The following is a 22,980-nucleotide window of genomic DNA, read 5'->3' on the forward strand; positions in this document are numbered from 1 at the left end:
CCGGATAACTCATGTGGGTGAGTCAGGGCTGGCCCCTTGCCAAATCCAGGGAAGGTTAAATGACAAGAGAGATCCCTTTTCTTCATGTGCACATCCATCACAGAAGGTAGAAAAAAACAGAGAGGCTATGACTCCCAACTGTCCCCTCCCTGTGGGTGTGTACCAGACATCATGTGTGTGTGCAGACAGGCGTGACTGCTGCCTGTAATGGATAAAGCCTGAGTTCTAGAGATCAAACCCACTGGTTTCAGTGCACTTGGGCAAGTTTCTTAACCCCCAAGTGCCTCAGCTTCCTCATCTATAAAATAGGGATAATAAAGTCTACTTTCTACACTTGATATAAGGACTAAATGAGGCATTTTATGTAAAACATGTAACACAATACCTAGCACACATAATGAGCTCAATATAAAGGCTAAGTTGTTTTACATCTGGGGTATACAGATCTCTGTCTACGGGTGTACACCTCTGCGTCTATGTGTTAATGCCCCAAGAAGAGGCTACCTGTGGTCTCAGAGGTGTCAGAGGATTGGCGGTGGTGGGAAGGGGACTTTCGTTCAGGCGCCGAATCTCCCAAAGACAGGCTACTTAACCTGGAGAAGGAGGAAGAAAAGCACATCAATGAGCTGAGCAGGCAGGGAGGGGCCAGCCTTATAGTGGAAGGAAGCTCTGTCAAAAGGGGCCGAGTCTTGGGTAACGAGAGACCAACCCTCTTACCCTGTAACCCATTTAATCTAGTGGGAGATTAGCCATGTCTACACCACTGGCAATACCACCTCTCTGGAATTCTAGGCTGGCAGGGCAAGCATGATCTCTTTAATACCCAGTAAGGTGTGAAGGGAAATAGCCCTTCCTGGAGCCAGGAGACAAAGAGACAACAGCCAGAACAGGATGTGCACAAATATACATGCTCGTTGGGTCTTACCAGGCTGCAATGGGGCTGATGGAACAGAACGGAGCAGCAGAGAAAATGAATGCAAGAAAAAGACAGGAAAAAACAAACAGCTAGTTAGTTTTAGGCAATGATTTGCAAAGGAAGGGGAGACTGGAGGGCAAGGACGCAGTGGGTCAAAAACATACAGAGGACTGCATGAACACAGCAGACGACTACGGTGGTTGTAGCAGAAAAGTCTCCCCCACTTGAGCTTTATCTCTTTGTCCCTTTCCAAAACAGTGTCTCTGGGAGGGTAACTGAGCGTTTGGTACTAACCTGTTAGGTAACTGGCAACTTGTACACTTTTTTAGAAAGAAGGGGTACAGTAATGGCCCAAACCTCTGAAAATTCCATTTATCTTGTGGGTACCACAGGGGAACAGGAATCTGGTCTGTTTGGCGGCAGTATTCAAACCTCATATTCAGCCCCATTCCTACAGCCAGCCTGAGGCCCTTTGCTTAGAAACTGCTAAGACTCTAAAACCTTAAGGTACCACAGATGACCAAACCAGATTTATTGCTTGATCTTCTCTTTAACAGGACCCCTGCAGGAGCAGGAGAAGCTCAAATCATTGCCATGCCTCTCTTTTCTAGAAAAGTGTATGAGTGGCCAGTTCCCAATCAATAGTTGCTGCCCCCTCCAAGGGGATTCTCCGATTCATGTGTATAGCAAATGACTATGTAGAAGGTTACTCATGGAAGCACTGTTTGCAGTGGCAAAACACTGGGAATAATCTAAATGTTCACAGTGGGTAACTGATTAAATAGATTGCAGTATATTGATATAATGATACAGTATTCAGCCATATAAAAGAATGATGCAGCTCTTTATATACCATAAAGAACGGTCTCTAAGACATGTTGTTGAGTGAAAAATGCAAGATGCAGAATTATGTGGATAGGAAAAAAGTGGGTAAAGACAGAAGAAGAAAATTATTTGTTTATATATGTTTGTATCTTTGTTTACATAGGCATAAAATAACTCTGGAAAGGGTACAAAAGAAACATATACCACTGGTTGCCTCTGAGGAAGGAAACGGGTGGGGCACAGGGATGGAGTTGTAAACTTTTCATATATTCTCGTTTGTACCCTTTAAATTCTGAATCATGCGAAGGTGTTATCTATTCAAATAATGAATACAATACAAATAAATAACTTTCAAACTTAAAATAGGGGGTCTTCTTACCCCTTCACCCTGGCACCCCTCTTACCTGGACAGGTGAGACTGCTTTTTACTGGCTGATCTTTGGATCAGAGAGAGAGGACATCAAGGAAGAAGAGAGCGTGGGGCCCAGGAGAGAGCGACGCAGGAAAGGAGGAAGAAAGAGAAAGAAAAACAAAACAAGACATAAACCAGACAATACACTTGAGATGGTTGGTTCAAGAGAAAAACCGCAATCAAGCTAAGAAGGACCCACCGGTGGAAACTGGCCACAATGCAGTAAAGTGATCTTACTAAAATGCAAATTTACTCGTGTCATTTTGCTGCTTAAAAACTTAGAACTCTCCCACTGTCCTGTCTTCAAGCTAGGCTGTCAGCCATGGCTTCGAACAGGAAGTATTGCCTACTGTCGGTCAGCGCCCCTCCACTATCTTCCACAGCTCCCAGTCCCTGTCTTTATTGCAGCATGAACTCCCACGTGAAACTGCCTGGTCACTGGTCTGTAGGGGCCGTGACGGCAGGGCGGGCTTGTTGATCACTGTCCCTGGTGCCTGACACCGTGAGTGCTCTACCCTATTCTTGGTCCCTGCTCCTCACTGTCCTCCCTTCACTCGCTGTGGTTTCTGGCTCCTGTCTTTGCCCATACTGTTCCTTCTTCCTAGATGCTCTTCCTACTCTACTCCCTATTACTGCATCTATAAGCCAGAGAGAAGGGAAACTTCCAGAAGCCATAGCTTCTGGCTTTCTTCAAATTACCCTATTCCATCATTCCCTGTCCACCCTCCACCTCCTCACCCAAGGTGAAGATTCAGCTGAGTTCTCATTTAATAAATGTTCTAGAATCTATGGATGATAACTAAACTTGCTGTGGTAATCATTTTGCAATATATGTATGTCAAGTCATTATGTCTTACACCTTAAACTCATACAGGGCTATATGTCAATTATATCTCAATAAAACTGAAAAAACAGTTCCAGAATCTAGACCTCTGCTATCTAATACAATAGCCATTAGCCACATGTAGCAATTTAAATTTTAAATGAAATTTAAAATTCAGTTTCTCAGTTGTACTAGTCACATTTCAAGTGCTTAATAGCTACATATGGCTAGTGGCTACCGTACTGGGCAGTGCAGAATAGACATTTTCATCATTGTGGGAAGTTTTATTGGACAGTGCTGCTCTAGACACTATGCCACTAGGGGATACGAAAACGAATGAGACATGGTCACTTGCAGGTAACGGATGAGGTCAACACACAGAACTTGAGTACAAACACTGAGTGGCAACAGCTCTGCCCCTGCCCCCCATCCGAGAGGGATTCTCAGAATGGACGTTTAAAGGTCTTTCATTCCAGCTGCTCATCTGCTGTCTTCAGTCGGATTCACACCACCTCACCACCAGGTTACCCAGGGTGGGCTTGAACTCCTGCTCCTCACTACACCTCAGGAGAAAGCCCATTTTATCTTGGGGCAGCTCGGGCTCCTCCTTGCCTCGTTCTGCTTGACCCTGCAGGAAACTGGCTTCCTATGCCCATATTAAAGCCTAGAAAAAATGGTCTGGTAACACTTAACCTGGTTTTTGAACGTGGTAACTCTTAACCTGGTTTGTTTTGCATTTGAGTTGGGTTGTGAGCTGTTCCATATGACGGAAGCCACATGAGGCCAAGGTCCCTGTACCTGGCTGTAGAGGACTGTTAAGAGTATGGACAAGGATCATTTCAGTAGCCGTCGAAAGTTTCTCTAAAAAAAAAAAAAAATCACAGGCCAGAGCAGGTACAGCGGAGGACAAGGGGATTGCAATAGATGCAATAATTTTTTTCTCCTTAAGAGCTTAAAGGAGGAAAGGAAGAAATGCCTAGAGCAGCAGATCTGGTGGATGGAAACAATGGACGGGCTATTGAGCCAGCTGGGCTTTGAGTCTGAACAGAGATTTGGGAGTAAGACCATGGAAGATTAAAATCTGAGAGACCAGGGAAGAAGGAAAGGAGGGAAGGAGGTAGTTTGACATGAAACAGGGGTTGCCAGAAAAAAAAAGAATTAATGGTGGGATCTCCCTCTTCCTGATGACATTCCCATCAAAATTTGGCAGAAGAGATCAGATTCCCATCAGCCCAAACCTGCTGGTATGGAGAAGGCCCAAGAGAGCAGAGAATTTCCCAAATTTGTGGCTCTCTAAATGGTACCAGTGAGACAGATTTTCTGATCCAACTTCTCAGTAACCCCTCATAGACATCCAGTCAGTTATGGAGACTGGAAAGTTCTTTTATGTTTTTCCAGAGTTGCTCCTTCCTTTACGTCATCACTGATATCCATCACTCAAAGCCACATGTCCATTGCCTCAGGTCTGGATGACTGAAAAAGACCTCTTGTTTTCAGTCTCCAGTCCATCCAGCCTTCCTCTACAACAGACTAACTTTCCCCAAACACTATCTTCTTTGGGTCTCCCTGATCAAGAACCTATGATTTTCCTCCTTACCATCTAGATGATCAGATGTGCGTGCAATCACCTGGTATTAAAGGCCTTTCATCAAGTGGATCCAAATACCTTTTCAAGTTCACTCATTACTCGTCTACTTTTTCCTACCTTGACTGGACCCGAAAACATGCTCATTCTCACCTCTGCCTTAGGATGGCCTCCATCCCTTCTCCTCTCTATCCCTCTCTTACTCCTTTTTCTTTTTTATAGTTTTATTTATTTATTTTTTCCCCCAAAGCCCCAGTAGATAGTTGTATGTCATAGCTGCACATCCTTCTAGTTGCTGTATGTGGGACGCGGCCGCAGCATGGCCAGATAAGCGGTGCATCGGTGCGCGCCCGGGGTTCTGAACCCGGGCCGCCAGCAGTGGAGCGCGCGCACTTAACCGGTAAGCCACAGGGCCGGCCTCTCTTACTCCTTTTTCAAGGCTCTGGTTGAACAGCATCAACTCCACAAGGCTTTCCCTGGCCACTGCAGCCCACATTTCTTTTATCTCAACATTTTATTTTGAGAAATTTCAAACATTAAAGTTAAAGGAGCAGCATGATGAATACCTGTATACCCTTCATCTAGATTCATCAATTAACATTTGTCACATTTGTTATATCTTTCTATGGTTATACATTTCTTCCTTTTTAAAAGTTTCAGACGTCATGACACTTTACCCCTAAATACTTCAGCATATATCCCCAAGACCCTTGGAATTCTCCTATGTAACCACAATGCCATCAGCACACCCAGGGAGTTTAACTTTGATACAATAATATTATCTAATATATAGTCCATATTCAAATTTCCTCAATTGTTTTACTAATCTTCTATATAGCTGTTTCCCAACTGCCTCAACCTAGGATCTAATCATAGATCTCGCATTGCACTTATTCATGTCTCTTTTAGACTCATTTAATCTAGACACTCCCCTCTACCCCCACCTCCCTTTTTCTCAGTCTCTCCTAACAGTGACATGTTGAAGTGTTCAGGCCAATCGTCTTATTGAAAGGCCTGCAATGGATTTGTCTGTCTCCTCATGATTAGATTCAGAGTATACATTTTAAAAGAATATTATATAAGTGATGTTGTATAGCTTGCTCATTTCCAGCGATGCTAGGTTTGATTACTTAGGTACGGTGGTGCTCCTGAGATTCCTCAATGGGAAAAGTATATTTTCCCATTTGAACTAATGGGAAATCTGTGGGGTGATATTTTGAGACCATATGAATATCCTGTTCTCCAACAACCTCTCACCCAACAGTTTTACTATCCATTGATGATCCTTGCCTAAACCACTTATTGCACTGGTGGTCGCAAAATGGCAATTTGCTAATTCTACCATTCCTTCTACATCTATTCGCAGGCTGTCTTTTGTAAAGATGGTCATCTTATCTCTTTTCTGGAATAGTGCTATGAACTCATGAATATTTTCCCCCAATGCAACTCATTATAGTCCATTATCATCATCACTTTTTTTTTTAATGTTAAAGTTGTCCCAGTTTGGCTGGTGGAAGCTTCTACAAGCCAGTTCCTGTGTCCTTTTAAAGTGTTACCATCTGCCTTTGAGTGCATCCTTGCTTTCTGGCACAAAAAGACACTCTAGGCTCACCTTGTACTTTCCCTATGCCAGATCTGGAATCAAACATTTCTCTAAGGAGCCCTGGTTCCTTTTAGTAGGAAATGTATTTAGAAACAAGATCTGCTAGGTGCTAGGTGCTCACTGCTACTGAGCTGTCTAGGCCCTTTCAATGGACAGAGCTAGGAAATATTTATTAAGAAATTGTGAGTTCACACGAAATCTCCAGTTTGACTCCCACACTAAAGGGTTCTTCCTCATCTTCCCCAATTCCATATTTTATCTTCCTTTCCCCATAGTGAGAACCCTGTTTCCAAACAATAGCAATATATTGACCCATTTGCTCTACTCTATAATACATACAAGACAGTTTCCGGAGTTACTACACCTATAACAATGGCAACAACAAACTTACTAAGTAAAGTTCAGGGTTTCTTTGCAATTCTTTTTGTCCTTAGACTATATCCCACTAAAGATATACAGTCAGTACTGTGTGTGCAAGTTACTTACGATTAATTCTTTTTTATGTTATCAATTTGAAATGCATTTAGGTTTCTTTTTATAATTATACTTAATTTTAGGGTTTGCTTTTTCAGCCTTATTTAATTAATTTATTTTTTGAATTTGTTAAACATTTACACAGTTGGAAACTCAAAATGAAATTTTAAAAGCATATTCAGAAGTGTCCCTATCTCTTCCATGCCACTCCTCCCCAAGTAACCATTTTCATTCATTTTTGGTTTCCTTTCTGTGTTTCTTCTTGTAATACTAAGCAAATACATATAAATATTCTTATTTTCCTTTCTTGCTTACACAACAGGTAGTATCCTACACCTTTTACACTTTGCTTTTTTCATCTAATATACCCTCAAAGTAATTCCATATTAGTTCAAAGAAATCTTCCATTTCCTCATCCTTTTCTTCACAATGTGGCCCACATTCTGACACAAATGTTCCTCCCTCCTACGCTGCTCCCCATCATCTGGTGTGTCAGTCCTGCCTCTCTGCTGGAGGGCAGAGGTTACAGGGTGTACCCCCCCCTCCAACGCCGTGTGCTCTTGAGCAGCAGCAGGCACAGAACAGGCACTCTGCAAATACGTGTCGAAAACACTCTCCTTGCTCTCACCCAGAGGGGCGTGATAAAGCAAGGAAATGTCCGAGACCTTCCAGACAGCAAAGTTGAAAACTGGTAACCAGCCCACATATCCCTTCTGTTGGCCCATGGTGTGTTTGTGTAAGTATGTTTAAAAAATTAGTTATTAAAATTTGAAAATCAGGCAATTTCACACTAAGAAATACAGGTTTCTGGTTTCTCTTGAAAAGGCAGAAGTTCTGGCACCACTGGGCTTAGTCTCATGTGGTGACAAATCAGCGGAAGCTGGGTGGAATCAGTGCCCTCAATGGGAGGTTCCTGGTCTCTTCATCCTTACCCCCACCCCGCACAATGTGTACATGAGGAAAAGGCCTAGAACATCCCTGTTCTGTGATAATATTATTAAGTTCTTACTACCCACCAGGGATCATGCCAAGCATCTGACATACATCATCTCATTTCATCATCACAAGAGCCAGGTGAGGAAGGTAGTACATCTCCATTCTCAGATGAATGAACAGAGAGGTGAAGTAAGTGGAGGTAAGATGTGCATTAAGTCAGTCTGACTTGAACGTCTGTGCTTCTAAACAAAAAGTGACATGACCTGTGGCCATATGTAGATCTAACTGGTCTTTATTGGACCTTCTCTATTTTAACACACATACATCACATACATGCACATGCATACAATACATATACACATATAATATATACATCTCACATGTGCACACGATATATATCTATATCTCGTGTGTACATATGTCACATATATAATGCACATGTTATATACGTATATAAAGATATATAACACATATGAAAGACAGATAGATAGAGACAAAAAAGCACACTCTGCATAGGCTGACCTAGGTCTCTTGAGTCTGGGGCAAAGTAATATTCCTGAGCCCCTCCCCAAAGCCAGAAGCAGCAGTAAACCAGGAAAGAGCTAACCTGTCAGGATCTTGGTTCTAGATAAAGTCCACGCTCACTGAACTCTGACCTTGTCTTACTGTCTGGTTTCCCTTATCTACCAGGGTGGAGCTTTAAGCAGCCTCCTAGCACCCTAACTTTCCAAAGATTCTGCCTCCGGGTAGAATTATCCCTATTGTCTGAGGCTGGCCAATATAGCCTCCTAAGACTGTACATCCCTACAGGAAAAGAGGCCTGCTTGCAGACAATTCCTGCTGATAGAATATGACACAAATGCTTCCTAAGTGCTTATATAATTGAAGACATTTAGGAAAAAAAGGGTACAGATCAAACAAAAGCAGCAGTTTCAGCTAGAACCAGAGTGCAAAGTGAACACCTCAGATGGTGTAGAAAAGAGTTGGGTTTGGAAATCAGGGAGATTTAGGTGCTAATCCCAGTTCTATCTCTAACTCACGGTGGGGCCTTTGGCCCCACCGGCAACTTGATTTCTACATCTGCAAAACTAGGGGGCAAATAGAGTGAAAATCTCTGGCAATGTAGTCAGAAAAGGCTCACATCTCAATTGGACCATTCACTATCTGTAGAGCAGCATATGAATCATTTGAGGCTCCAACCCTTGGGATCCAATTCAGCAGGTCTGTGGTACGGAATCTATTTTTATTTTAACAAGCAGCCCAAGTGATTCCTTGTTCAGAGGACCATAACTTTGAGGAACTCTCAAAACAAGTCCCTTAACTTCTGAGTCTATCATCAGTTTTCCCTATTAGACCTTAAACTCCTTGAGAACAAGGACGGTGTCTTATCCATCCTTGTATCACCAGCCAAGTTCCACGACAGTGCCTGGTGCAGGGTGGGCGCCCACTCCAAAAAGTGTTTCCTGAAGGAACATACACATCTCTCCTTTCTTTCAGAGCTGATGTGAGGATCAAAGAGGCAATATTTGTTAAGTTCTTTGAAAGTATAAAGTCCTATGCAATTGGCTTTATTGTGTTTTCTGACATCTTTTCCAGGTCCACTCTGGGTGACCTATGCTCAGCATGTGTTAGAGGTGAGGTGAAATGAATGAGTGGTTGAACCATCAATGGAAAAGTGGGGATGACTCCTGATGTGTTCTAATTCCGGGCAGGACAGGGCCAGGAAAGCTCTCCTTTCTACTTCCATGAAGGTCTCTTAGAGAACAAGAGATTTTAGGACTTGTTTGACCATCAGAGCAGACAACTTGGCAGACAGGTATGTGTGGAGGAGGGAGGCAGAGTACTGGTATGTTGAGAGGGTTGGCTGGCTTGGTTCAACATCTAATACTTAGCATACAGACCATGTGGTATGGTTAGGAAAGCACAGCTTTAGCAGTAAAATAGGGCTCAAGCCTCCTCAAGCCTGAGCTCAGCCTCCTCCTGGCTATGGAGTCTTAGGCAAGTCACTCGACCACTCCAAGCCTCAATTTCTCAATAACAAATGTGGATAATATCACTTTCCCCAAAGGGTGATGGGGAGAACCAAATCACCTTCACTAATAACTCAAAGCTAAAATGTTCAAACTGAAATCAACGTCCCCAGCCCAAGCCGAGTCCTGCTCCTGAGCAAGTGTTTCCTCCTCAGGAAGCAGTGCCATGCAGTTGCTCACGCAGGAAATCTGACAGTTATCTTTGACATCTCCCTCAAATCTAATCAACTGCCAAGACCTACTGCTATTCTGGAGTCCTACTTCTGCCCCACCCCGTCACAGGCTGGTGTAAGACACCTATCATCTCTCACCTGGAACCGGTCCCCTCCCATCTACTCCAGCTTCCACTCCTCTATAATCTATCCATTCTCTACATGCAGTCAGAGTGATCTCTTAAAAAGATAAATTAGAATATACATCATTCACTGTCCTTCTATAAAGTCCTGAATCCTTAATATGGCCTAGCAGGTCCTCTGTGAGGTCCTCATGCTTACTTACTCTCAAGCCTCATCTCTTGTCACTTCTCCTCCTTGCTCACTACATCTCAATATTTCAACCCCAGGGGGCTTCTCTCCTACCTTGGCCAGGCCAACTCATACTCAGTCTTCACGGTTCATCGTAAATGCCTCTTCCTCAGTGAAGCCTTCTCTGACACCCACTAAGCTGGATCTCCTCTGAAATTTTCCTTTGTAGTGCCTAACTCAACAGTAACTAATTATTTGGGTGCTTTTTTTTGATTGTTTAATGTCTACTTTCCCCATTTAATGATAAGTTTCATTGTCTCTGGTTCTCTGGGGCACACAGCGGCTCCAGAACACAGTACACAGTAGATATTCAATAAATATGTGCTGAAAGATGAAATCAGATAATATATGCAAAGAATTTTGCAGATATCAAAATATCAGAAGCGCACCCTTATCTTCAAGATAAAGAGTTCTGAGTGACCTCCACAATGCATATAAATTAGGATCAAATTCACAATCTCATAGTTTTAACAAAGACTAAATAAAGTAGGAAGGTGTTAGCCTCTCCACGGACTTACAGCAGGGAGCGACATCAACCTGGCTCTAAGAACTGGTTAAGCCCCTAACGTCTTCAATTTTCCAGGTGTCTAGAATTCAATTCTGTACACAAGGCAGTGAAGCATCCGCTAAAGAAGAAAATGCATATTAAAGTGTATTGGTAACTACCAAGGGGATTTGTGGAGGGGATGGCCAAAAAAGGAATCAGAGAGGAGGTCACTTTATTTAACCAGAGCCAGGGAGGAAGGGCAGAATTCGATGGGAAGCTTTGCTGGGAAGGACATTCTCGGGGAAGGACACAGCGTAATTAGAGGCACAGAAGGAGGCAGAGGACACCGCAACTCTGGTGAGGCTGTCCGTGCAACACAGCAGAGAAAAGAGGGAAGGGCCAGAGGAGAGGAATAAACAAGATAAAACTGAAAAGATGCGGGTTCCCATCCTGTTCTGCCACTTACTAGCTGGTGGATCTTAGGAAACTCGCAGACTCGCTGAGTCTCAGTGTCTCCACCTGAGAATGTGGGTAATTCACCTGCCCTGCTCTACCTATCTCACAGAGCTCCTGTGAGGATTAAACGAGATAAGGAATGTCAAAAGGCTTTGGAAACACCGAAACAACACACCAGTGTTAGGAGGTATGATGACAGAAGGAAAAGGCTAGGGCAACTTAACGGATTTTATTCTTTACAGAGGGGAGATGTTGAAGGCTTTCTCAAAGGAGTAATAGGATCAAATTTAGCCTTTAAAGACAGGTCTGGGCCAGCCCCAGTGGCCTACTGGTTAAGTTCGGTGTGCTCCACTTCGGCGGCCCGGGGTTCAGTTCCCGGGTGCGGACCTACACCACTTGTCTGTTAGTGGTGATGATGTGGTGGCGGCTCACATACAAAAAGAGGAAGATTGGCAGTGAATGTTAGCTCAGAGCGAATCTTCCTCAGCAAAAGAAATAATAATAACAATAATAACAAAACTAAGACAGGTCTGACTGTAGTGACTCGAGTGGACTGGAGGAGGAAAGGCTGCAGGCCCTGAGACCCAGTTGGGGAGAGATGGTGCGCACCTGACCGAGAGCACTGCTGCCAGAATCAATCAGAAAGGGCAGGTAAGAGACAGACTGCTGAGAGTGGGCTGCTAGAGGAGGACATGAGGAGCACCTGCTAGTTCTGCACTGTCTCACAGGGGAGCCAGTGCCCCATGGAGTACAGAACACCTGAAATGGGGTTAGTTTAAATTGTGATACTATCAGTATAAAATATACACAAGACTTCAAAGACTTAAAACCAAAAAAAGGGAATGTAAAATAACAGTAACTTTTTTTACTGACTACTCATTGAAATAACAGTATTTTGAATATGAGTTAAATGAAATATATCATTAAAATTAATTTAACCTGTTTCTCTTTACTATTTTCAATGTGGCTACTAGAAGATTTTCAATTACACATGTGGCTTGCATTCTCTTTCTATTGAACAGTGCTGGTCAGCCTCCTTTGGCCACAGCTGTACCACATTCCACCTTCTGTCCCGTGGTGGAGCCTCCAGCCCTTCAGGCCAGTCAAAGGAAACTGGAAGCCTGTCCAGAGTTGCCCCTCCAATAACTTCTCTGTCTCCCACAGCACCTGGTACGTATTTCTACCAAAGCACTTCCCACATGGGTGCCAACCTTTCTCCCTTGTTCACTGGACTGGGAGCTCCTGAAGGGTGAGGCATGATAAGTTCATCTCTTATCCCCGGTGAGGATGAAGTGAGCCCTGCTCTGAGGGGCAGCCATCTTCAGCTCTTAGCAGAGGATAATTCGACTCGACTCTGGCTGTGCACCCTTCTCTTCACTTGGAACCCAACACCCCGCCAGCCTCCCAGGGTCTAGCAGCACAGGTATAGACTCACATCTAACTTATCTAACTTGTCACATATTCCTCCGAAAAAGTTCAATGCCTGGGCTCTGTCCAGGAATTCAAATTGATATTGAGGAGCAGTGTGGTCGAGTATAGAGTTAGATGGCATGGGTTTGCATCCTGGTTCTGTCTCTAACCATTTGTGTGACTTAGGGAAAATTATTTACTTTCTGTGAACACTAGTTTTCTCATCTACAAAACTGGAATACTAGCTGCCTATCAGCTAAAACAGCCTTAAAACAGCAGGGCTGTTTTAAGAACCAGTGTAATGTAAGTGTACAGTATCTAGCACAAGGCCTGGCACACAGCAATGCTCGAAAAATGGCTGCTATCCTTGTTATAAGACCATAAGTCAAACACGATTAGTAAGCTATTGCCAAAGCAATCATATCCTGCCGTGCGATGCAAAATAAGCAAATTTTGAGTTACCTAATATAGATGCAACCATCTCATTGCTCTCCTCTGAAGCAAATGACCTACTGCCGACTATTACGTTTAGTCCATATTTTTTTTTTTAAGATTTTATTTATTTATTTCCCCCCCACACAAAGCCCCAGTAGATAGTTGTATGTCATAGCTGCACACCCTTCTAGTTGCTGTATGTGGGACGCGGCCTCAGCATGCCCGGAGAAGCGGTGCGTCGGTGCGCGCCGGGATCTGAACCTAGGCCGCCAGCAGCGGAGCACGCGCACTTAACCGCTAAGCCACGGGGCCGGCCCACGTTTAGTCCATATTCATTTGCTTTTGTATAAGTATCCTCCATCAAACTATCACCTGTGATGAAAACAGTGTCTCAGGACAGCAAGAGGAGCCCAGGAGACCTGGTGCGCTCTGCTTGGTGCTAATGCTGCCATTCACTAGCTGTGTAACTGCATTGCAGGAAGATCCGGGGTGTGTGTGTGTGTGTGTGTGCGCGCGCGCGTGCAGGAAGATCCGGGGTGTGTGTGTGTGTGCAGGAAGATCCGGGGTGTGTGTGTGTGTGTGCAGGAAGATCCGGGGTGTGTGTGTGTGTGCAGGAAGATCCGGGGTGTGTGTGTGTGTGTGTGTGAGTCACATAGGAAGAGAAATCATTGAGGCCGCCACAGCAGCAGGGAGGGAGCACGCCAAGGTGGTGAGAGGGCAAAATTGATAGTCTGGGTTCTGGACCAACTCTGCCCCAATCTTTTTGTATAACCTTGAAAAAGGAGAAGAAAATTATATAGAATAAGCATCTAATATGTTACAGGCTTTCATTTAATCCTCACAACAACCTGGTGAGGTAGACATTGTTATTTTCCTCAACAGATGAGGAAAACGAGACTCAGAGAAGTTAAATAAGCTGCCCAAGGACACACAGCTATTAAATGGCAGAGCCAGGACACGAACTCAAGTCTGCCTGACACCAAAGTCCAATCTTCCCCTCTCAGCACCTTGGCTTCATCATCCCTACAACCAAGGGGCTGGACCAGATTATCTCACGTCCTTTCTTGTTCTAACATTACATGATTCTTTGTCCCTCACAATTTTCCTTCAGCATATCAGCTCTTTGCACCCAGAGAGGGCTCAGGGAGAATACATTCCTTCAACTGGGAAAAAAACAGTAGACACTCTCACCGACAATGATCTAGAAGCACTTCAGAGTCTGCATTGGTGATGTCCACAAGATGGCTAAGAATATTTTTATTCCAGTTTCCCGGTTTTAACAAAAGCAAAGGAATAAGGAGTTGCTGAGCCTAGAATTCACAAGAACGAATGAGCATCTGTCACAGAGCCCAAGACTTGGGAGGCTGGGATGGAAAAGGCCTCGATCTGTGGAATGAGGCTTCTTCCTTGCCTTTATCAAGCTCATTGTGTGACAGTGGACAAGCCACATCACACCTCTAAGTGTCAGCTTTCATGTTAATAAAATGGGAAGATCAAGCCTTGTACCCCTCACAGGGCTCTGTGATAACGAAATTATTTGTAACCCAAAATCCCTCTATAGGTATATCTTGTTTCACCTGGAGTTTTCCTGAATAGATAAGTAGATGTGTTCTGAAGTAAATCCTCCTGACTTTAAATACAAACTTTCAAAAGACTGGGTTTTCTTAAAGCAAGGCATACGCTGCTTTATACTTTGTATAAACAGAATTGTTATTTGAGTCAGTTTTTGATTACTGGCACAATAAAGAAAAAATCATAAAACAACCCAGAATAACAGCCAATCCAAGAAGTCTTCATTTGCTTTACAAAAATTTGTTGTTTGGCTCAGAAGATGCACTTTTCTAATTTACTTTGTTAAGGTGGATTTTAAATTAGTTTCCCTTCTCTGAGTTCTTATCAAAACTGATAGGAAAGTACTGGGTGGCAGAGGAAAGTTAGTCTCCGATTTTAAAACTGCTGAGGTTCAACCATAAAATGAGTAACTCTTGGAGGTAACTGAGTTGACAGTAGAATGGCTGCTCTTCTTTGCAATCCCTTTCTCACCTCGGGGAGGTGGTACCCTTTCCTTCAGCTGAGGTAACTGCAGGAAGATGCAAACCTAGTCACAGCATCTAAGCTCCCAACCGCCATGGGGGGAGGGGATCCAGAGCGCCAGAGGCTGAGTGTCCCTACCTCCACATTCTCAGCTAGTGACTTCAGGAAGCCCTACCAGAAGTAGAGAGGAAAGAAGGGCAGTGGGGGAGGTTCTTCTCCAGCCTGCAACAGGCTCCCTAGAAATTCCTGTTCCATCCTTCTAAAAATTGCCTGGAAACTCCTTTCCTTCCGGAAGCTTTCCTCAATTAACTCTCTAATGATGACCACTCCTATTCTTTGCATCCTTCTAGGCCTTAAGCACTGGACTTGTGCTATAAGCACATATCCTTGCTTCTGTATTACTGTAAAAGGGAACTCAGACTGTGTTTTGTCTAATAAAAGACTTGTTCGGAAGGAGGGACTTGTTTTCTATTTTGTGTTTCTTCTGCATCCGCTCCTCTAGCCACCTGACCTGGGCCCCCCAAGAATAACCTGAACTCTACAAAGGATACTTTGCGGACATGGTTAGGAAGTGGACAGAAGGCCAACCAGAGAAAATTGAAGTCAATTTCCCTAGTCGTCAACCCTGTAGTTCTCATCGCAGTTTCATCACTACAGGAGCCACTTCGGACCTCTCTGACCCTTCTCCATCCCCTCATGTTGACGGATAGGACTGGGACTGCTGGACAAGCCATGTTATTAAAACAACTCCAAGCAACAAACTCAGACATATGCCTGCCTGATAGGAGGTAGACGGGCAGGCCACAGACCAAAAGAATGCTCCATCGGCCCTGCCTATCTGGGCACTTCTCAAGTCTGCGGATCTAGGTTACACACGGAAAGAGAGGCAACTAGCTGCTGCCTTCTCCGTTGGGGGAAATGCCAGGCCATTCTGTGGGAAGACAAGGGTTTTTAGAGCAGTGGCTCCTACCACTTCCAGCAAGTGCTGCTGTCTCTTATACCCTTTCTACTGAATTAAATCTTTCATATTGAGGGGGCTGCTCAACAGTGAATGGGATGTTAAGATAAAAATTACTGGTGCTGGGAGATGGGACTATAGCCCCCTCTGTAGGTGAGGAGAAATAATAAGCATTTGTTCTATGCTGTTACATTTTAGAGCACTTCATCTGACTCAGAGTTTACTATCAGGCAGCATAGGGTAGTTTAAAGAAAGTGTCCTGGGGTTTGAAGCTCTGGATTATCCTCTTAGTTCTAGGCCTTAGTTTCCTCATAAGCAGAAAGTGTGGTGGTGCGTGTATGTGTGTGGAGGGGAGTGATGGGGAGAGGAAGGGATGAACCAGACGGTCCCTGCAGTTCTTTTTCAGGGACCTGGAGAACATACTCTCATTCAATCCAGGAACACATCACATTATAATGAGGTTTCATTATGTCAACAACGGACCACATTGAGCAGGGCAATAACAGTATTTCAACTTGGAAATTGCCAGTCTGCAAAACATAATCTTTAGGAAACAAACCTGGATTGACCAGGAGAGAAACAATGGCAACTGAGGATTCAGTGTTGACCTTATTCCCCATTGGGCCAGCCACATAGTATCTACTCAATGAAAATTTGTTGAGTGATGAATGACAACCTTGAAATTCTAACTCCTCCCAAATTCCAAATAGCTCACCCTTGCCCTTTGGCCCAGTTTTCTATGGCTGAACTCAAGTACGACCTTCTCTAGGAAGCTTTCTTAACTAGTGCAACTTCTCCAGTGACCTTTTTAGTTAATAAATGAATTTCTGCTGCATTTTGAGTCCACATTGCATCACTTAGCATTTGATTATTTTCAAATTATTTCATTCATATTGATCATGTCTCCCTCCAAATAGATAATAAACTTAAGAGAAGAAATCCTGTTGTATTTTTTGCTGACAGCCCACAATAAGCAGCACAGTGATAAGCATATACTCTTAGCACTTACTTGTGACTGACTGATAGCTGGGATTCCAACGATGATGACAGAAAGAAGAGCTAGCATGCTTTTTAAGGACTTACTGAGACAAGACAGTATGTTTAGGAGGGTAGGTTCCTGAGCCCCTCTCCCAGATGTAAATGCTGGCCCTGCCATTTATTAGCTATGTGGCCTTAGACAAGTTACTTAATCTCTCTGTGCCTCAGCTTCCTCATCCTTAAAATGGGGATAATAACAGTACTCATCTCATGCAATTGTTGTTAGGACTGAATTATTTAAAAAACATAAAATAAAATGCTGAGGCCAGGGCTTGGTACTCAATAAGAACTCAATAAACATCAGCCATTCTTATTTATTTTATTTAATCCTCACAACAACCCCATGCATTGGTACTATGTTGTAATTTTATAGATGAGGAAACTGGGCTATAGAAAGGCTGAGTAACTGGTTTAACTTCACGCATCCAGTGAGTGAGACAGAGCTCATATTTGAACCCAAGCAGGTTAACTTCGGAGCCCTTTCTCTGCTAATGCTTTGCTCTCTGGTTAGAGAGTCCTCAGCACCCACTTTACTTTGCCACAGATCCATCCTTAACTTATGTCAATGTTCTGAAATCTCAGATCAGAAACTCAAGATGGCAGGGATTGGCTGCTTATTTCTCCTGATATGAACTTAGATTCTGCTAACACTTACTAAGCATCTGCTGGGTGGCAGGTGTAGTGCTGGGTAGTATCTCATTTGATCCTCAGAATGACTCTGAACATTTCTATTTCATAGATGAGGAAGCTGCTGTTCAGAGAAGATAAAGACTTGTCTGAGGTCCCAGGGTGAGTGACGGCTTGTGCCAGGACTGAACTCAGATTCCCTGACTTCAAGTCCAATAGCCAATGCTCACTAAGCCAGTCTGGCTCTGGGTGTTTCCTGGCACAAGCGTAAAACACAATGTGACTACCATCTATATGTCTGCTGGCCAAATGCACAGGCTGTGGAATCAGATCCTTGCGTGGTAATCCTGATGCTGACGCTGGCTCTGTGACCTCAGGCAAGATATCTCACCTCTCAACCTCAGGTTTCCTCATCTGTAGCAGAGCTTAGTAACCACTTCACTGGATTGTTATGAGACCACATCGTGCCATTCATTAAAGCATTTAGCACAGGGCACACAATAAAGACTTAAAACATATATTTGCAATTATTATTATTATCACCACCATGGGAAAAAAGGGACTTGAGTTGCCCCCTTATATTAGTCTAGCATTTCCTCACCTATTATTTAGGAAGACCCCTGTAGAAAAGACAGATGTTCAAATCAAATGACAGATGGGGAAACTAAAGTCTGGAGACATTAAGTCCCTTACCCAAGGTTAGGGGCAGAGTTGATCTCCTAACCTTCAGCATACAACTCTTCACCAGATCCTGCTATCTGCTGCCTCTCTGAACTTTACAAAAATGTTCAGAATTTCAGGGCATATAATCTCTCATTCAGTTCCAAAGTAAGGCCTTGTAGTCCTTAAGATATCCTACTTGTCCCTTTAGAGCTTTAGGGATGCACCCTACCCCCCAACCAAAAACGGGTGCTGGGCAAGCTGTTCCAACTGGAAAATTCAACTCCATCCCAGGCGGAAACCCCAAATCTCTGCTGTTCCAGCAGATTTCCAGGACACGCTGGCTCCCAGAAACCACAATTACAGGCAAACTCAAGGCAGAGGAGTAATTAGGCCCATACCATCGGCTCAGCAGTCTCTTGGCCTCTCCCTCCAGGGCTGACTCCATCTCTCTTCCTCTCCCATCCCCCTTACCCAAACCCCATCTCAACCACTGCACAGAGGAGAGAGAGGCAATGGGAATTTCCATCCTTCCTCTCTTCCAGCCCCTACTTCATTTCCAGGAAACTGAAGAAGGGTGGGGTGAGGGAGGGAAGAAGCCATCTCATGGATATAACTAATGCTGAATGGCAGCAAGAGCTGAAAATAACTCACAGCAAGAGACGCATTCTTGAGGTCCCTCCCCTCATTCCATCCCTTACTTCCCACAAAGAGGACATCAGGAAGGAGTTTCCTGGGTGAGACCCCAAATGTGAAAATGAAAGGGATCTTGTGGAAAAGGAAACAGCAACCTCAATCTCTCCAGACAGGGAAAATCTTGGCTGGAGATGGGATACAGAAAAGATGACTTCTAGAAGGCCAAAGTTATGTAGGGTTCTAACTCTTATCTCCAACATCCTAGAGGGGTCCTCAGGAAATTTACCCCTCCCCCACAGCTCCTCTTAATCCTGGCCAACAGGCAGGAATACCAGGCCTTGCATTCTTTTCTAAATATGCTGCTTTTCTATCTTGAAATATGGGACCGATGTTCCCATTTTCAAACTCCAGCACAAGGGCACTGTGTGCAGTACCTGCCTCCTTCCTTCCAGTGTTACCGTCCATTGCTGAGGATTTCCTCAGTTTAACTCTGATGACTGCCCCAGACACACCATTACAAAACAGAATGCTGTCCCTTATTGCTCCTAGTAGTCTCAGGGCTGTCCCCACCTCCCACCCCCATAATGCTGAAGGCCTTCAGTGGGTCTGAGTACCCTAGAATCACCTCCAGGGATTCTCAGGAGGTGAAGTGAATGTTAGTGCACAGGATTGGGGTGAGGTGGCATCCCAAATAAGGAGTGGACCTCACGATGCCAAAGGGCTTTTGAACAGTTATGGCTCAGGGTCAGGGCAGTTCCTCGAGGCCAGTCCAGAGCCCCCAGAATTGTGATTGACAGAACAGACCGAGAAAAGCCCCCAGAGCACGCTGGTACTGACCCAACTCCACCCATCAAAACCTGACTTAAAACATAATAATCCCAAGAAGCTTTCCTTGATTTAGCCTCTCCTGACCAACCTCTCCCCCTAGGCAGGCATAATCTCACTCCTCATAAATTCACTTGGTATTACTGGTTAGTTACTTACAACAAAATCAGTGAAAAACAAACAACCATTCAAACCATTTATTTCAAGTCATATTTGACATATCCAACATGACCAAAAAGAGGAACGCTTCCCTGGAATTCATTCTACAAAGACCTGATTTGTGTATTAAATGGGATTTGTTTTGACATTCTTTTTATAAGTAATCTTAAATCAATATAATACTATATCTCGGTTTCCCCAACTAAGCTGTAAACTCCTAGAGAGGAAAGGATGTGTCTTCCATTTCTGAAATATCTTTGCATTCTCTCCTCCCTGTTGGTCAGCAGGGTAAAACAGGTGTTTTTTTTGCACAGGCATGTACGTGTACACACACACAGCATCCACTACAATATGTAGGATTCTACACACAAAGCACTGCTCAATCCACTTGTTCAGGAAACCAGCCGACAAATAACTACTGACACAAGTCACAAATTCAAGGGATCAGAGAGCCAAAGAGATATTCAAGATGGAGCCACACAACCACATGGGCTACGAATCAGAGGGCTGGATTAATTAGATGACTGCCATGATTCCTTCCAATCCTGAGGTTGATTCTGATGCGACGATAGAGTGGGACGGAGGGAGGGAGGTGGGGAGCAAGGATGGGTCCCATCAAAAGCAGTGTAATGACAGGGTATAAACGGTAGAATCTAGTTTCTCTGTCACTCTTTCCAGAGCTTAGGAAAAAAGGGTTCTGAGAGCAAGAAGAGGACTCCTCTCTGATCCTGTTTGCCTTCTGGGGCAGAATGCTGCTCTGGAATAGGACTCAATGCTCTGGTTCTTGGTAGCACCAGGGGAGGTCAAGAGGCTCTGACTTTCTGGACACTTGGACAGGGGTCAGGTCAGAAAGGCAGTGAAAGGATGGCAATGACTGATGAAAGGTTTCACCACCTGCTGGCATCCCCTTCCCTGGATGACACTGAACCTTTAAGGATTTGACTGATATGTGATACCATCCCCATAATCCACTAACTATAAATGTGCCAAGAGTCTGAGTAGAGGATGAAGGACCCAAACGAGGCGACCCAAGATCTGTAGCATGAGCCCTAGGCCACAGGCTTAGTGAGGATGGGGCTCCTGCAGGGCTGGACTAGCTGAGACTAGCAGCCCTTTAAATCCTATCTGACTTGTGTCAGAATCTCTCCCGTAAAGGGTTCTGCTTGCTCAGGCAGTGCAGCAAGGGGGAACAGGAGAGATGCCAAGACGTGACTTACTCTGTGGGAAATGGAGAGAGCTCCTCACCTGTGTCCACTCTGTTCTCCACAGACATTACAGGGCAAGGGGGAATGAGAGGATGGAGGGGAGATACAAGGGAGAAGGGAAGAGTTAGAGATGAAATAAACACAGATGTGAGAGGAACAAACAAAGTGCAGAAGAGGGGGAATCAGGGAAGTAACAAAACAAAAAGGAGAGTAGAGCAAGAGAATGATAGAATAAAAGATTTGGGATGGAGGGCTACATGGAAAGATGTGGAGAAAGGACAGAGAAAACTAGGGCAAAAGAGAAGCAGCATTGAAATGGGGAGAGAAAGGAGTTGTAGAAACTCCTGTATTTATTTATCCTGGATGTATTTAAACATCCAACTATCTCAGGAGCTGGTACAGATTCCAAGCCAGCCAGACTCTCCCAGACTCTGGCAGCAGGGATGTTAAATGGAACGTCTTATTACAGTCTTGGGGTTGAGATTTATAAAAGGGCTGTGAAATCATTAATTAGTGCAGAGTGTCTGGCACGAAACAGGATGACAGGGTGGTGGGAGGAAGGATTAGTGAAGAGAGAAGTGGGTAGTCAGCAAGCAAGAACCAGGCTTGCTGTAGGATTTCTGGATTAAGGAGCTTTCCCAAGCAGGGTCTGCTTCCAATCTGGCCGTGCGGAATTAAACATATACTCTCTCCCCTCTTGACTCAAATACATCTAAGGTGGTCTTCTCTGACAACTTTTCTAAAATGGCAACCTCACATTCCTGATATTTTGTCTCCTTAGCAATTATTACCTAACCCACTGTAATTTTATTTCTTACATAATTCGTCTAGAATGTAAGTTCCAGGAAGGCAAGGATTTGTGTCTGTTTTGTTCACTGCTATAGGCTCAATGCTTATAACAGTTCCTGGCACAAAGGAGATGCTCAAAAAAGACTTACTAAATGAAAGAATAAACCTAACTCTATTCAAATCTAAACCTATTCAATTCTCAGTTGCCTGAAAGAATGTAGGGGGGAGTATTTCATATAACTCAAAGTAGACAATAATGCGAATCAACTTCTCACAGAATCACAAATCTTAACAGCTAGAGAGAATCTCAACGTCCTCATTTCACAGATGAGAAAACTGAGGATCAGAGCCTTTGTTATGGACTGAATATCTGTGGTCGCCCTCAAATCATTATGTTGAATCCCGAACCCCTAGTGTAATGGTATTTGGTCATGGGCCTTTGGGAGGTAAAGAGGGTTGAATGACATCATGAGGGTGGGGCCCTCATGATGGCATTAGTGCCCTTATAAGAAGAGACACCAGAGAGCTGGCTTGCTCTCTCTCGATGCAGCGCTCTTGCCATGCAGCTCTCTCCCCATGCGTGCACACACCAAGGAAAGGCCATGTGAGGACACAGCGAGAAGGAGGCTGTCTGCAAGCCTGGAAGAGGGGGCTCACCAGAACCTGACCATGCTGCCAACCTGATCTCGGACATCCAGCCTCCAGAACTATGAGAAAATAAACTTCTGTTGTTTAAGCCACCCAGTCTATGGTATTTGTTATGGCAGCCCAAGCTGAGTAAGACAGACTTTAAGTGAATTTTCCAGGGTCCCCTAGTGGCAGGGTGAGAACTAGAACCCAGCATCGAGCTTTCTATTACACCAAGGCCTTGGAATGTGTTTGCATATCAATGTAGGGGTATAGGCCATTCTGCAAATAACAACTGAGAGAAGCTGGAAAAAATGGGTTCAGTATCTCTATCTCACCCTTTATTTGGCCTCTCAGAGTTTTTCACTCTATGCTTGGGAGCCAACGGCTTCACCTCTGGGAGAGAAGCAAAGGGAGCTACTCTCCTAAGCCCTGCTTCATTCCTTCACAAGGTGGGGAAAGGAACAAAGGGCAAGGCAGGGCTTTGCTTTCAAAGGCTTTTCCTC

The 22,980-nt window shown here is 44.2% G+C and overlaps 1 protein-coding gene across 5 annotated transcripts in view; it reads right to left on the bottom strand.

Moving 5' to 3' along the window:
• ARHGEF11 (Rho guanine nucleotide exchange factor 11) overlaps positions 1–22,980 on the bottom strand; it is a 103,586-nt gene that overhangs the window by 48,307 nt on the left and 32,299 nt on the right. For all 5 annotated transcript variants that reach the window (XM_058539502.1, XM_058539501.1, XM_058539499.1 and 2 more), the window contains exon 2: positions 505–593. In XM_058539502.1, coding sequence (XP_058395485.1) covers positions 505–593 — 89 coding nt within the window. The remainder of the gene's footprint in view (positions 1–504; positions 594–22,980) is intronic.

Source organism: Diceros bicornis, chromosome 4 (genome assembly GCF_020826845.1).
Source record: "Diceros bicornis minor isolate mBicDic1 chromosome 4, mDicBic1.mat.cur, whole genome shotgun sequence".
Classification (NCBI taxonomy): domain Eukaryota; kingdom Metazoa; phylum Chordata; class Mammalia; order Perissodactyla; family Rhinocerotidae; genus Diceros; species Diceros bicornis.